The sequence below is a fragment of the Oncorhynchus clarkii genome, chromosome 13 (assembly GCF_045791955.1).
Source record: "Oncorhynchus clarkii lewisi isolate Uvic-CL-2024 chromosome 13, UVic_Ocla_1.0, whole genome shotgun sequence".
Lineage (NCBI taxonomy): Eukaryota > Metazoa > Chordata > Actinopteri > Salmoniformes > Salmonidae > Oncorhynchus > Oncorhynchus clarkii.
In genome coordinates this window covers 42,624,449-42,639,332 of record NC_092159.1, presented here as the reverse complement: position 1 = coordinate 42,639,332, position 14,884 = coordinate 42,624,449, and the positions used below count along the sequence as shown (strand labels likewise).

Here is a 14,884-nt window from a genome sequence, read left to right as displayed (position 1 = left end):
ATCAAATAAGACTACATAGACCTTAGACAATAGACCTTTAAATCTATTTTTCAAAAAGGGAACACAAATAATATTGCTTAAAGAAAAGCTATTTACACAGCAACTGTAGATTTGGAGCTGGAGCTGGAGGTGTTGCTTCCAGCTGATGCTATGAGGAACAGCTATGAGGACAAAGAGGAACGTAGAGAAGCATTAATAATGGGCCATTGAAGACAGTGTAGCACTGGAACTGAAACGCACACACATAAACATGCACAAACTCACCTCCACACACAAACACACCTCACTCACACACTTTGATTCATGGGAGAAAAAAAAACTCTGAAGTCTACACACGAGAATGTGTGTGTTTGTGTGTGTGTTTGACTCTGATTGGTAACGAATCTCTTTGGAAAAAGCCATCTCTATATGGAGTATTAACTAGCGTCAGTCAGTATTACTAGTTCATGTTTGTTAGAATTCAACAAGAACTCTGTTTTTTTCTGAGTGACTTATTTTCCATTTCTGTCGGAAAGAAGACTACAGATATCTATCTATAGAGGAGGAGAGGCGCGAGAAAAGAAGAGAGGATTACGTTTAATAAAGAAAGGAAGACGCTGTGATGAGGGGACCTGAGGGTCCCGCCTCCATTTTCCCATTTTCCCTTTATGAAGAAGCGCTACCGGTGCAAGATGGCTGTGTGCCTTTCTGGAAACACCAGCTCCTGAAACATGAGGCTGTCGTGACGCAATGCATCGTGGGACAGGAGTGTCTGCTTTTGTCTTCATTTTTGATTGTCTCTTGTTCAAAGATCTATTGTAACTGTTCATGATTTAGTGTGTGTGTGTGCGTGCGTGTGCGTGCGTGTGCGTGTGTGCGCGCATGTGCGTGTGTGTGTGTGCGCGTGTGTGAGTGTGAGTGTGCGTGTGTCACATGCTCAGTCTGTTTCTGTGGTGACAGGTTTTCAGCTGTAAGTCTTCCTTTGTTGCTTTTCAAGTTGATGAGACGTTTCAGAACTCGTAGATAAGGAGAAGTCACTATCACTACACCACCACACCTGCTGCTTGTGGACTCTCCAGTTTTTACATACGAAAATTATTATTCTTTTTTACTTTCTGAGGATAAGCCATGAGATACTTTAGAGTATATGTTCTGCCTGTTTTCTATTTATTCTTGTTTTTTGCTAAATATGTTTGAAGGATTAGGATAATATCATCAGCAGCACAAATTCACATTCCATCTCTTACCCACTTACACTGTATTTATTCACCAGTCTCTTCTCACTTACTGCATCAGTTGTCACCAAAGCAACAGATTGGAAACTGATGAGGGGAGAGATGCTTTGACAGGGCAGACTGAGAGGATTTTGTCAGGGTGATTTCAGGATTGGAGGGAATCGAAAGAACGAGCTTGGCCAGAAAGGAGGCTGTTCAGACAGTCACACACAGCCATTCTTGTTACGTTTTAAGCTTTTCTGCCTTAATGTCAAATGCAGGATACATACCTGCCTCTATGTAGATTTATAAGATAAATTCAAAATATCCTAGTATATTTATACCATGTCTGTATGCCTCTATCTGTGAGTGTCTGTGTGTCTATACACAATGTACCCAGCATCAGCATATGGACAGGAACATTTTATGGCCAATATTAAGAATGTGTTGTGTCAGTTACGAGGGCCCAATAAATAGGCCAATTTAGCTCCAGGGAAGGCAGGTCAAATGAGTGGTAAACATATAGCTGTTGCAGACCGGATGTCGAGTAAGTATATTTTCTCACAATACTTTTTCTGGTTGAAAATAACGTCTGTCTTGGGCTGAGTAAATGTCTGATGTTATGTTGAGAAAGAGACAGACAGACAGACAGACAGAGAGGCAGACAGACAGAGAGACAGAGAGACAGACAGACAGAGAGACAGACAGACAGACAGACAGACAGACAGACAGACAGACAGACAGACAGACAGACAGACAGACAGACAGACAGACAGACAGACAGACAGACAGAGAGAGAGAGAGAGAGAGAGAGAGATAGAGAGAGAGAGACCTTTCTCTTGTCATGTGTTGTGTGTCATCACTCACTAGAATCACCATCCTAGCTGTATGAGGTCATGGTCACAGGATTGATCAGCACACAGCTTGAATAGGTCTCAGTTTGAGTTGGAGTTGTTCACAGGGTAAAAAAACAACAACATAAGTATAGCTGGTTTCTGCTGGTCGGTAACGTAGCTCAGCCTGTGGCTGATGGAACAGAGGCCTGAGATCCATCCAGTCCAGCTCTGTGATTGGCTGGAGCAGCATTGCGGTGTCACCGCACAGGCCTTTAATTGTTGTAATATGGGAATCCAACGTTACTGTCTCAGTACCTGGAGTAGGAGATTCCCATGAAGCTTCCCCCTGTCTTTGAAGATATATGGCTTTGTTTATCTGGCTTTTTGTTTTGTCATGAGCTATAAAAACAAATAAATATTTGATTGCCATTTTAACACAATACTGTAGCGATCATTTCTTATTAAGAAATGATTCTGTTGATGAATTACTGACATTCTTTTTAAATATTGAAAAGAAAACCATGGAAAATACCACAAGTGTTTTCTTTGAACAGTTTGTGTACAGTTTTTATTTTTGTATCATTCTGGTGGATGGTCTAGAAACGCAACTAGAATGACATATTGATAATACAACTATTAGCATTATCACAGCTTCTTTTGTATATTTTGTCATGTTGGATTGTAAATGACAAATTTATTCAGGTCATTATCATTGATAATTAACCACGTTTAGTTATAAGAAAATAACCAAACCAGTAAAACCACACCGTCACGCTTTCCTTCTCTTTTTCTGTCCTCATCTTTCCTCTGTCTTTCTCTTTTGTGCTATCATTTTTCTCACACAGAGAAGTGTGTAAATGTCATTATTAGATTAATTAGATAGATTGGATGAAACAGGATTAGATTAATCATCAGAAAAATGAAAATGTTTTGTACCCGAACTTTATCTTAAGGGAGGTTGTAGGGTAGACAATGTGGTTAAAGTAGTATGTGGGTACAGTATGTGTTTTTTTGAGGATTTAGTAGTTATGTCTCTCACTGGTTCCGTTGGACCTGGTTTCAAGCCTTAGTTTTTTTCTATTGTGCTATTCCATGTTTGCCCATTCCATATTGCTCAAGTCATAATCAATGAAAACTATTCATTATCAATATGCCATGTAGGAGTGATTGTGAGTAATTGACAGATGTGTATGGGTGAAGCGAGAGGTAAAAAAAACAAGAGGGTTCTGAGAGAGACATTGCGTAGCCATTTTGAAATGAGCACCTCCACTTCTTGGTCACTTTTGTCATATTAGACTCCCTCTGAGAACAATTTTCGGGGCTTTAAATCATGTGTTACTTGTTCACAAGTTAGGAAAATTATATAAATGGAAAAAACACCATGAAATGATTGTAATATTTGTAAATGATATTGCTGTAATGTGTAAAATGTGTCCCAAGTTATTTTTTATTATATTATTTTTATGAAAGGTTTTCTTCTGAGAGAACTGAGGTGTTATTTTGTGAATAAAATGCATTTAATAAGCAAACAGCTATATAATACAATTATATATCAGTATATTTTTATTTTATTTCACTGTTCGGTACTGTAAAGTGTGTTAAAATTACAAATAAAGGAAGATTTTTTTAATAATATAAGCAAAGAGAAATACTGTGGCTACTGTGTGTGCTTAATAATGTTATCAGAGATTATAAAAAAGGAGTAGACTAAAAGGTCAAGGTCTTCAATAGTCTGGTTTATTGTGGTTTATAAAGTGAATGTAAACACTGTGCTTCCACACCATATTTTTATTTTGAGAGAATCCGTGTATGAGTAGGCCTACATGTTTATCAAAGACTATCTAAGCGATTAGTAAGAATGGGCTACAGAGACTTCCATTGCACACCATGAGGATTCTCAATACATATGATAAACCCCATCGCAGGAATTGATGGACTCATTTCAGCCTGACAGTTTCAGGCTACGCTGTCTAACTGTTTGGTTTGCCTTGATCATAGCTACCTCTCTTATAATTATGAAGTATTTTCAGTGGTGGAAAAAGTACCGTATTATCATACTTGAGTAAAAGTAAAGATACCTTAATAGAAAATGACTCAAGTAAAAGTGAAAGTCACCCAGTAAAAAAGTACTATAGTAGTATTTGGTTTTAAATATACGTAAGTATCAAAAGTTAAAGTATACATAATTTCAAATTCCTTATATTAAGCAAACCAGACGGTACTATTTTCGTGTTTTTTATATTTACGGACAGCCAGGTGCTATCTCCAATACTCAGACATAATTTATAAATTAATATGTATATGTATGTTTAGTGAGTCCACCAGATCAGAGGGATCTTTTCTTGATAAATGCATATATTGGACCATTTTCCTGTTCTACTAAGCATTCAAAATGTAACGAGTACTTTTGGGTGTCAGGGAAAATGTATGGAGTAAAAAGTACATTATTCTTTTTAAGAATGTAGTGAAATAAAAGTTGTCAAAAATATAAATAGTAAAGTACAGAATCCGCCAAAAACTACTTAACCTCTACAAGATCGGTGTCCGTCTAACCCCCCCATGCGGGATGGTTGATCTAACATAGGCTAATGCGATTAGCATGAGATCGTGAGAAAATGAAAAAATCCCAGGACATAGACATATCTGATATGGGCAGAAAGCTTAAATTCTTGTTAATCTAACTGCACTGTCCAGTTTACAGTAGCCATTAAAGAAGACCATGTTATTGTTTGAGGAGAGTGCACAATTATGAACTTGAAAATGTATTAATAAACCAATTAGGCACATTTTGGCAGTTTTGATACAATATTTTGAACAGATATGCAATGGTTCATTGAATCAATCTAAAGCTTTGCACATATACTGCTGCCATCTAGTGGCCAACATCTAAATAGCACCTGGGCTGGAATAATACATTATGACCTTTCTCTTGCATTTCAAATAAGATTGTACAATAAATGGTATTATCTTTTACCAGATCTAATGTGTTATAATCTCCTACATTCATTTCACATTTCCACAAACTTCAAGTGTTTCCTTTCAAATGGTATCAAGAACATGCATATCCTTGCTTCAGGTCTTGAGCTACAGGCAGTTAGATTTGGGTATGTCATTTTAGGCTCAAACTGAAAAAAAGGTGTACTTTATACCACTAAGTATTTTGACAGAGACACCTCAAATCCACATAACATGGCCAAAAGAGGTTCTCCACCCTCTCTGACATGGCTGCTTCCAATTTATTACCCATCATGCACCACGCCACAAGTATTCTCCAATCACAGGTCGGATTCGAGAGCTAGTCCAATCAGAGGAAAACGTTATAGTGCATGAGCGCACGAGACGTTTCCTGAAGCATTGCGGAAGAGAGGTAATGGATGATTAGTCATATTTTTACTTCGAAAATAACGATTGTATAAGTGTTTTTAGAATTTTATTGTGAACATGATACTTTATTGCATATACAGCATTCATAAATATTGTTCAAAAGGAAGTTTTTACCGCGTTAAATCAAGACCGGTGATAGCTTGCTGCTACTACTATAACGTTAGTTCATCAGCTAACTTAATAACGTTACTTAGCGAAGTTAACGTTACCTATCTTTACGTGTATTGAAATATGACTTAATGATTCTGAAAATGTCGTTCTAACGCATTGTATCAGAGGTTTCATATGGGGCCGACTGTTTCAATGTTGTGAATGATGGTGTGTCTGAGAACTAGCTGTATTGGGTTCAAGTACATTGTCTAATGCCTTGAGTTGTGTTTGCAGTAGCGCCGCGAATTCTTGAAAGTGTAGCTGGGCCCCGTTGATACTGCATCATGTCTTGTGCGCTTCTACTGTTGTTGATGAGCTTGGCTTTGGCGATGGGCACTGGCGCAGCGGTGGAGATCCAGCGTCCACGCGGAGTACCACTATCAAGTGAGTTGGCTTCTGATTCTAACCCGAATTCAGACAAATAACGTTATGGTTCTCATCACAGCCAGTGAGGTAGGCCTAGTCTATTGCAGTCTGTTATTTTAGCTTTCAGAATCCCATTGTGAGCATGGATTTTAACCTGGCAGGTGTGCATTGGCTCTCAGATTTGCTCTTATGTACCCAACCCTTACCTGTCCCCACGATCCCGACAGAGAGACAGTTCTATGAGGAGAACAAGCCCTTTACCTGTTTGGACGGCTCCAGCACCATCCCCTTTGACCGGGTCAACGATGACTACTGCGACTGCAGGGATGGCTCGGATGAACCAGGTGCAGTATCGCTCACTTCTCATCAATAAAGCCAGACTGAACCCACTATCAAGACACTACACACTTCTATGCACATTTATCACTAAGGTCTTGACTGTAATGAATGTCTTTGCATTTTTTTCTACAGGTACTGCTGCCTGCCCCAACGGCAGCTTCCACTGTACCAACGCTGGCTTCAGACCCACCTTCATCCCTTCCTCCCGGATCAACGACGGCATCTGTGGTAAGAATATCGTCACAGTATCTTTCCATGGATCAGTTGTCCCGTTCTCTCAATTTTTTGTTTGTTGTGCTGATGAAGTGTGTTCTCTCCTCAGACTGCTGTGACACGACAGACGAGTACAACAGTGGTGCCACTTGTCAAAACACCTGCAGGTGAGCAGTCGTAAAACGTACAGCATTCTGCAAACATTTAATATTGACTACAACACTAACATTGGCCTTTGTGTTGCCGAATGATTCCTCCAGTGTGTGCCCAGTATGTGTGTGTGAAGACTGATTATGTTGGCTGTGTGACCCCTAGGGAGATGGGACGCAAGGAGAGGGAGAGTCTGCAGATAATGGCTGAGATCACCAAGGAAGGCTTTCTGCTCAAACAACAACTGATACATGAAGCTAAAAGGGGACAGGAGGACAAACAGGTGAGAGACTAATCAACCAAAGGGTGTGAAAAGGGTAGTAGATGTATTTGGGGTTGATTAGGCAGCAGAAATGACTAGGGCCTATACAGAGACCATTTCTTATGTAGAGGGATTGGTATAAATTCTTGCCTTTTGAATGAGTTCATGAAATGACAAGACTTTGTATGTTTCAAATGTTTTTTTTGTAAATACTTATATCCATGTGTTTGTGCAGGGCAAGTTGACTGAGCTGCAGGGTAGTAAGAAGGGTCTGGAGGAGAAGGTGGAGGCTCTGAGGACTGTGAAAGAAACAGCGGAGGATCCAGAGAAAGAGGCTAAAGAGCGCCACCTGAAGGCTTGGGAGGGTAAGTACACTGGTATTACACTAGAAATCATTATCTCTCTGCTTTTAACCTATGCACAATTCTCTCAATGTATTTGTTTTCTTCACAAAAGTGTTTTTGTGCTTTTTGGTAAAACCAAGATATTTAAGTATATTCATATAGTTAGGGTATAGTTAAACATTGTTAAATGTTGTGAAATGCCCAGTGCAAATCGACTCTCCAGTCAGATATATTTTTCAACATCTTTGATGTAGTTAACTTAATGATTTGGAAGTCAATTACTAAAGCCCTGTTGAAGATTTCTCTTTCTAAGTTGTATGTGATTGATTTGATTTTGTCTGTTTCAGAACAAAAAGAACTCATCCGTATGGAGAAGGACAAAACTAGAATGGCTGAGGCTTTTCTGGAGCTGGATGATGACACAGACGGCTAGTGAGTGTAGTGTGTAACTGTCAGCGTTGGAGATATTTCAGTGTGATTCAGTGAGTGACTAATACGGGTGTTTTTGTTATTCTCAGTGTTTCTGTGGCTGAACTGCAGTCCCATCTAGAGCTGGATCCAGACTCCGATGGCTCTCTGTCAGAAACAGAGACTCAGGTAAGATGTCTCATCTTCCTCCCCAAGTCACGAGAATCATTTATATCACACTGGTAAATTACAGGGATGCAAACTAGTCTCCTTTTGGCGAAATCTGCTGTTTTGAACCCCAAAAAAGGTGATCTACGTGATTCGTGTAGATCCAATGAGAAAAGTTTGGACGGGGCTGGGTGGCTTTGGATGACTACTGGCTGTATGCGAACGAGTGATTCGCGTTTGGAGAAATACTGTCTGTATCCAAGGTTCAGCCAATCGTTCACAAAATGCAGCACTCTACTGGAGAAAAGACAACTTGCTAGTTACAGCATCAGCGCTCGCTCTGGAAAGCTTACAGCAGCAGATATTGCTTTTGTGTTGAACTTGACAGTAACACGTGTGAGTGAGGGGGGGATTTTTTACTCTGAACATTTATTTGCACACATGTAGCCTTGTGCACTTGATCAATGTCTACTATAGTGGCCACTATAATAGAGCAAAAATACTGTAGAAGGCCTGTTTCATTCTATTTCTACTTTAAGATTGTTTCCCAAGTGCAATATTTACAGTTGAAGTCGGAGGTTTACATGCACCTTAGCCAAATACATTTAAACTCAGTTTTTCACAAAGCCTGACATTTAATCCTAGTAAAAATTCCCTGTCTTAAATCAGTTCGGATCACCACTTTATTTTTAAGAATGTGAAATGTCAGAATAATAGTAGAGAGAATGATATATTTCAGCTTTTATTTCTTTCATCACATTCCCAGTGGGTCAGAAGTTTACATGCACTCAATTAGTATTTGGTAGCATTGCCTTTAAATTGTTTAACTTGGGTCAAACGTTTCGGGTAGCTTCCCACAATAAGTTGGGTGAATTTTGGCCCATTCCTCCTGACAGCTGGTGTAACTGAGTCAGGTTTGTAGGCCTCCTTGCTCGCACACACTTTTTCAGTTCTGCCCACAAATTTTCTATAGGATTGAGGTCAGGGCTTTGTGATGACCACTCCAATACCATGACTTTGTTGTCCTTAAGCCATTTTGCCATAACTTTGGAATTATGTTTAGTCATTGTCCGTTTGGAAGACCCAAGCTTTAACTGATGTCTTGAGATGAGTTGCTTCAATACATCCACATAATTTTCCTACCTCATGATGCCATCTATTTTGTGAAGTGCACCAGTCCCTCCTGCAGCAAAGCACCCCCACAACATGATGCTGCCACCCCCGTGCTTCACGGTTGGGATGATGTTCTTCAGCTTGCAAGCCCCCCCCCCCCCCCTTTTTTTTTCCTTATAAACATAATGATGGTCATTATGGCCAAACAGTTCTATTTTTGTTTCATCAGACCAGAGGACATTGTCCCCATGTGCAGTTGCAAACCGTCGTCTGGCTTTTTTATGGCGGTTTTGGAGCAGTGGCTTCTTCCTTGCTGAGCAGCCTTTCAGGTTATGTCGATATAGGACTCGTTTTACTGTGGATACAGATACTTTTGTACGTGTTTCCTCCATCTTCACAAGGTCCTTTGCTGTTGTTCTGGGATTGATTTGTACTCTTTGCACCAAAATACATTCATCTCTAGGAGACTGAACGCATCTCCTTCCTGCGTGGTCCCATGGTGTTTGTACAGATAAACGTGTTACCTTAAGACGTTTGGAAATTGCTCCCAAGGATGAACCAAACTTGTGGAGGTCTACAATTTTTTTTTCTGAGGTCCTGATTTTGATTTTCACATGTCAAGCAAAGAGGTACTGAGTTTGAAGGTAGGCCTTGAAATACATCCACAGGTACACCTCCAATTGACTCAAATGATGTCAATTAGCCTATTGGAAGCTTCTAAAGCCATGACATCAATTTCTGGAATTTTCTGAGCTGCACAGTCAACTTAGTGTATGTAAACTTCTGACCGACTGGAATTGTGATACAGTGAAATAATCTGTCTGTAAACAATTGTTAGGAAAAATTACTTGTCATGCACAAAGTAGATGTCTTAACCGACTTGCCAAAACTATAGTTTAACAAGAAATTTGTGGAGCGTTTTAAAAACGAGTTTTAATGACTCCAACCGAAGTGTATGTAAAATTCTGACTTCAACTGTAGATGTGTGTGGTCACAAGCATATTTTAAAGGCTGTTATGGCTAACTGCAATATTAATGTATTGTTTTTTTTCTCAGGATTCGAGTGTCATTTGCAGTAAAGTCTAGGCAAATTACATTTGATTGCTTTCTTTACACTTTTTTGCTGTGAGTTAGGTTCACATTAACCACTTTTTATTTTAGAGGTTGACATATTAATGAAGTCAAAATGATCTTGCTTACCCAAAGCATTTGCATTTACTTGTTTTAAGTTGCCCAGAAAATACATCAAGGTCATTTGTCTTGTATCAAGATATTCTGACTTGTATCCAGCCTTTGTAGGTTAAAATGAGCACATGATCTGCCAGTGCAGTAAGATGTCTTATTAAGATAAAAAAATATATATATATATATATTATTTCAAGATAGACGTCTTACCATTTTTCTGGTTTCCTAATCCATTCCTGCAGGGATTGCTGGGAGGAGCAGACAAAGTGGACACGTCAACATTTGAAACTGTGTGGAGCGGTATCAAAGACAAGTACCTGTCAGAGGTCAGCACCACATGAACACTTATGTTCCACAGTCATTTCTGTATCCTAGTAGAATGGTCTGTGTCCTGGAGCCTCAGATTGGGTGTCTAGGCTGGGTTACTGTCGAGCACTTTGTGAGAAATGTGCTTTAAAGGGCTATATTAGTGTGTGATTTGGTTGATGTGACTGTGTAGGTGTCTCAGGGCCAGTCGGAACCCCCTGCCCCAGTGGAGACCCCCCAGGAGGAGGAGTCCAGGGACTTTGTCTCTGACCATGACTCTGACCACTACCCCGAGGATTACGCTGGAGAGGAGGAGGATGTAGAGGACGACGAGGAAGATGATCACGAGGAGGAGGAGGAGGAAGAGAAGGTAGTTGGAAATCCTCACATTGGAGGGGAATGGCCTGAGCTAGGCTAGTATTGGAGGGCTTGGGTGGTCAGTTGTCCCAGTAACGTAACGCATGTTTGCTTATCAGGTCCCTCCCACCGTGCAGACCCCAGAGAAAAGAGAGGACGATGAGGTGTCCATGCCACCGTACGACACAGAGACCCAGAGCCTTATTGATGGTGCATACAGTCATCTGTTTTACAATCTGTGCTTAGTCCCGCACTATCTTAAACAGGGACACAATTTGTGTTTGTCTGAATATACAAAGTAGGGGGTTCAGATGATATTAAGCGTAAATGTCTGAATTGCGATTTTCCGTGCTGTGGAATTGTATGTCTCATTGGTCTGTCCTTTTGAGGTTGTGCTTCGTTGTCTTTGTTCCTCAGCTGCCCAGAAAGCCAGGGATGATTTTGATGAAGCTGAAAGGGCTCTCCGGGAAGTGGACGATCAAATGAAGTGAGATTGCAACCACAATGCTTAATCTCTGCTGGCTTTGGCAACAACTGTATGTTAGTCCTTGCAACACAAAAACTACTCATGCTGATACTCAACATGCAAACACTACACAGGCGTACAAGTACAGGTTGTATTATTAGGTTTGAAAACACAAATGAATGTACCCTGTGACTGCAAGTCAATCATTAATCTGTGATCCTGAATGTATTTGGATCTGCAGGAACCTTGAGAAGGAGATTGGTTTTGACTTTGGGCCAAGTGCAGAATTTGCTTACCTCTACAGCCAGTGCTATGAATTGTCCACAAGCGAGTACGTATACTTCATCTATCTTTGTAAATACCCATAGTCTGTCTATGCCTTCGTGAGAGAAATGTGAAACCGTTTGAGTTTACCAAAGATGAAATCGAAGACTCTGCCCCGCTTCTTTTTCATCAGGTACATCTACAGGCTGTGTCCATTCAATAGGGTCTCCCAGAAACCTAAGTTTGGGGGTTCGGAGACCAACCTTGGGTAAGAGAACCTCTTCACTTCATTTTACCGGAGCCTTTAACTGTTCAAGTGACTGTGGTCCTTCTGAAACCGTTAAGATTGTTAGTGGTCATTGTCTCTGTCTCTGTCCTCGTTGTAGCTTGTGGGGACAATGGGCTGGTCCTGAAGACAATTTATACTCTGTGATGAAGTATGACCATGGGCAGGGGTGCTGGCAGGGCCCCAACAGGTCCACCACAGTAAGTATATCTTCTCCAGTCCACTTCCCTCCCAGCCCAATGCTGCACCTTTATGACAGTCTAATTTGCTGAGAGCATATGAAGAGTATTAAGTCAAATCATGTTTCATGCGGTGCTGGGCTGGGGTGCTGTGTGGGGAATTGGCATGATAATTCACACTAAGTGCACAGGTCCCTACTCCTGAGGTACTGCTGACCCACAACATATCCTGTGAATATAGTGAAGGGTTAATGTTGTCCCTCTGTGTGGGTCAGGTGAAGCTGACGTGTGGGAAGGAGACGGTGGTGACGTCTACGTCAGAGCCCAGTCGCTGTGAGTACCTCATGGAGTTCACCACCCCCGCCGTTTGCCAGGAGCCAGCCAGCCTGGACGAAGTACTGCACGGACACACAGAGCTGTAGTGCTCCCCACCAACAGGTAGCTAGCTACAAGCCAGGCCCATTGGACTTATAGAGCAGTGGAGCACTTTATAATTACATGTGGATATCAACTTTTTATAAATACTGTACATAGGCCTGGCACGGTAATTGTTTAATCATGTACACTACAATTATGGACAGCAACCACTGGGGGGGGGAAATGACATTCATAATCGTTTTAATACATACATTTTTTAAAACTTCAAGTTGTCTTTCAATCATCACTACTCTGCATGTCTGTCTTGAGCTTGGCTCTCACTAGCTAACTTAGAAACATTGTATCAACTGTTGGCTCCAGCCCACATAGTTGTATTTGTGCAGTGGAGAAGTGTTTAGGTGTTTAGTCAACATTTTGCTGCATTTATCTTCAAATAGATCTGACATAAATGGCATTCAAGTCCACCTAGTTGGATGAGCCAATCTAGATAATGCTTACTTCCCTCATCTGGTTACGTAGCTTAACTCTGGTTGAGTAGCTTAATTTAAAACAGTGCAAATAAGTGTAGGCCGTCATTGTTAATAAGACTTTGTTCTTAACTGACTGCCCTAGTTAAAGGTTGCATTTAAAAAATGTAAAATAAATGAAGTGCTAGCTACTGTACACAAAGCAAGGAGGCACAAGCAAGCAGGAAAATGAGAAGACACCAAAACAGAAGATGTTAACGGGACAAAGGAAGGCATGCATAGTGCAAGGAGCCAGTCTTGACTTGGTAGGACATCCTTGCACATGTATTTGATCATTTTTACATAAAAATGATTAAGTTGGTAATTTCACGATGGCAAAAGCAAACATTTTATGAGAAGTAAGGCACTGTGCGACATTTCCAAGCGGTCAAAACCATTTTGTTTCTGAGAGGATTTCTTGCCACGTCTGCTTGAAAATAACAGTAATTTCTCTCTCAGGTTTCTCTTTATGGGCCTACATGCTAGCCTCACCCTGTTCTGCTCTGCAACAACCAGCTGCTGCGCTCAGGCTTCACAAACTGGAAGATGAAGATTCAAAATGGTTGCATGTTCTTTACTCCTACTTGTCTGTTGCTTTAACTTGTTTGTCTAGGTTTAATGTTTCAATTAGATAAAAAAAATAGTCATTCCATTAACCAAAAAAAGGAAGTAGAATTTGAATATGCTGAATCATTTTCTCCTGTGTTCTACTTTGCCAATCAACAAAAGTTGTACTATCTAAGCAGGATAGTCGGTATAATGTTAACTATGCTCTGTTGGCTCTAATACTACAGTAGATGATTATGCCAATGATGTGCATTATGACGATGGTGGGCAGTTTGTCTTATGCGCATCAATGGTTTTGCATTGTTACCCTCTGGAAATGACAACGCTCAATGTCATCTTGTAAAAACAACATGGGTCACTCAGATTTGTAACCTTTTATTTTTTTCTGGCATGTAAAGTACAAATAATTAAACAATTCCATGAAAAAGTCTTCAAGCGTCTTCAGCTGAAATCCCAGTAATAAATATCCTAAACTAAACTGAAAGGTTTATTTTCTTTGTTACATTTTGTCATTGTTCATTTGGTCATGTTTGGAAGTATGAGATTTTGATATCTTCCTACTGACATTGATACATTGATGCCAGTAGATCTGTTTTGATCATTTTCTCCTTTGATTTGTTCTACCATTCCAGGAAAATGTTGTAAGAAGAATGTCACTAAGTTACTCTTGTGTCCCCTCTTCTAAATAAATAGACACAAAATACAGTTGGTCGAGAAACAGAAGAACCACTGACCCCTTTCCTATACGAGTAACCCCCCCAACGATGCTTTCCTCCTGGCTGCTGTTGGAACTACTGTACATAGAACTGAGATGTCATGTTGGAGTTCGGTATTATGGTCCTTCTAATAACTACAGTAGTTCTGTTCATCAGCAGTAGGAGGGAAAGCATGCTGAGTGCACATGGAGCCTCAGGCACTGCCTAAGGTCCAGGCTCTGCCCCGGAGCCTACAATAGGCCACACCCCAGGCCCAGCCCATGTCCTGACTGACACTCCCCAGGGTTCTCAGTGGCTGGAAAAACAAGACTGTGATTAGATTAAATAATCAAAAGGTTTTCATTTAACAAGACAAACAGAACACAGGCAGTAAAGGCATAACATCTAGCACACAGCATGTATGTTTATACACTTCAATTAGTTAAATATAGCAGTGCATTCTTTGACTATGGAGAACATTTCCAAATCGTACTTCTAAAGCTGTTTTTTTTTAATCTATTTGTTCCCTTTTTAAGAAAGAAAATGTAACCACAATTTTGGCAAACTTAAAATCTTTTAAACTTGCAAATATAATGAAATAAACCATAAATATACACAAAACATACTTTATACGAGGCAATAATAAATAGTTTTTAAGTTAACAATAAGTTAAAACTACAAGCTTAAAGTCGCCCAAATAATACAAGTTTGTTGGCGCTATCTTGAATTTTTTCTGTTTAAATTATTTATGTTGCAACAAAAGCTACCA

The 14,884-nt window shown here is 40.1% G+C and overlaps 1 protein-coding gene across 2 annotated transcripts; it reads left to right on the top strand.

The window, feature by feature from the left end:
* Positions 1–5,326: 5,326 nt before the first annotated feature.
* On the top strand, positions 5,327–13,850 carry LOC139364764 (glucosidase 2 subunit beta-like). 2 transcript variants are annotated; one of them, XM_071101804.1, is made up of 18 exons: positions 5,327–5,396; positions 5,798–5,947; positions 6,157–6,273; positions 6,401–6,496; positions 6,591–6,648; positions 6,797–6,914; positions 7,129–7,258; positions 7,585–7,669; positions 7,756–7,834; positions 10,354–10,437; positions 10,611–10,787; positions 10,894–10,984; positions 11,192–11,261; positions 11,482–11,571; positions 11,698–11,772; positions 11,891–11,990; positions 12,245–12,407; positions 13,313–13,850. In XM_071101804.1, the coding sequence occupies exons 2-17, from the start codon at positions 5,848–5,850 to the stop codon at positions 12,389–12,391; spliced, it is 1,617 nt and encodes a 538-aa protein (XP_070957905.1). In that variant the 5' UTR covers positions 5,327–5,396; positions 5,798–5,847; the 3' UTR covers positions 12,392–12,407; positions 13,313–13,850. The 2 variants fall into 2 exon arrangements, with proteins under 2 accessions (XP_070957905.1, XP_070957906.1); XM_071101805.1 differs by having other exon boundaries at positions 5,336–5,396; positions 5,801–5,947.
* The last annotated feature ends 1,034 nt before the right edge of the window (positions 13,851–14,884 follow it).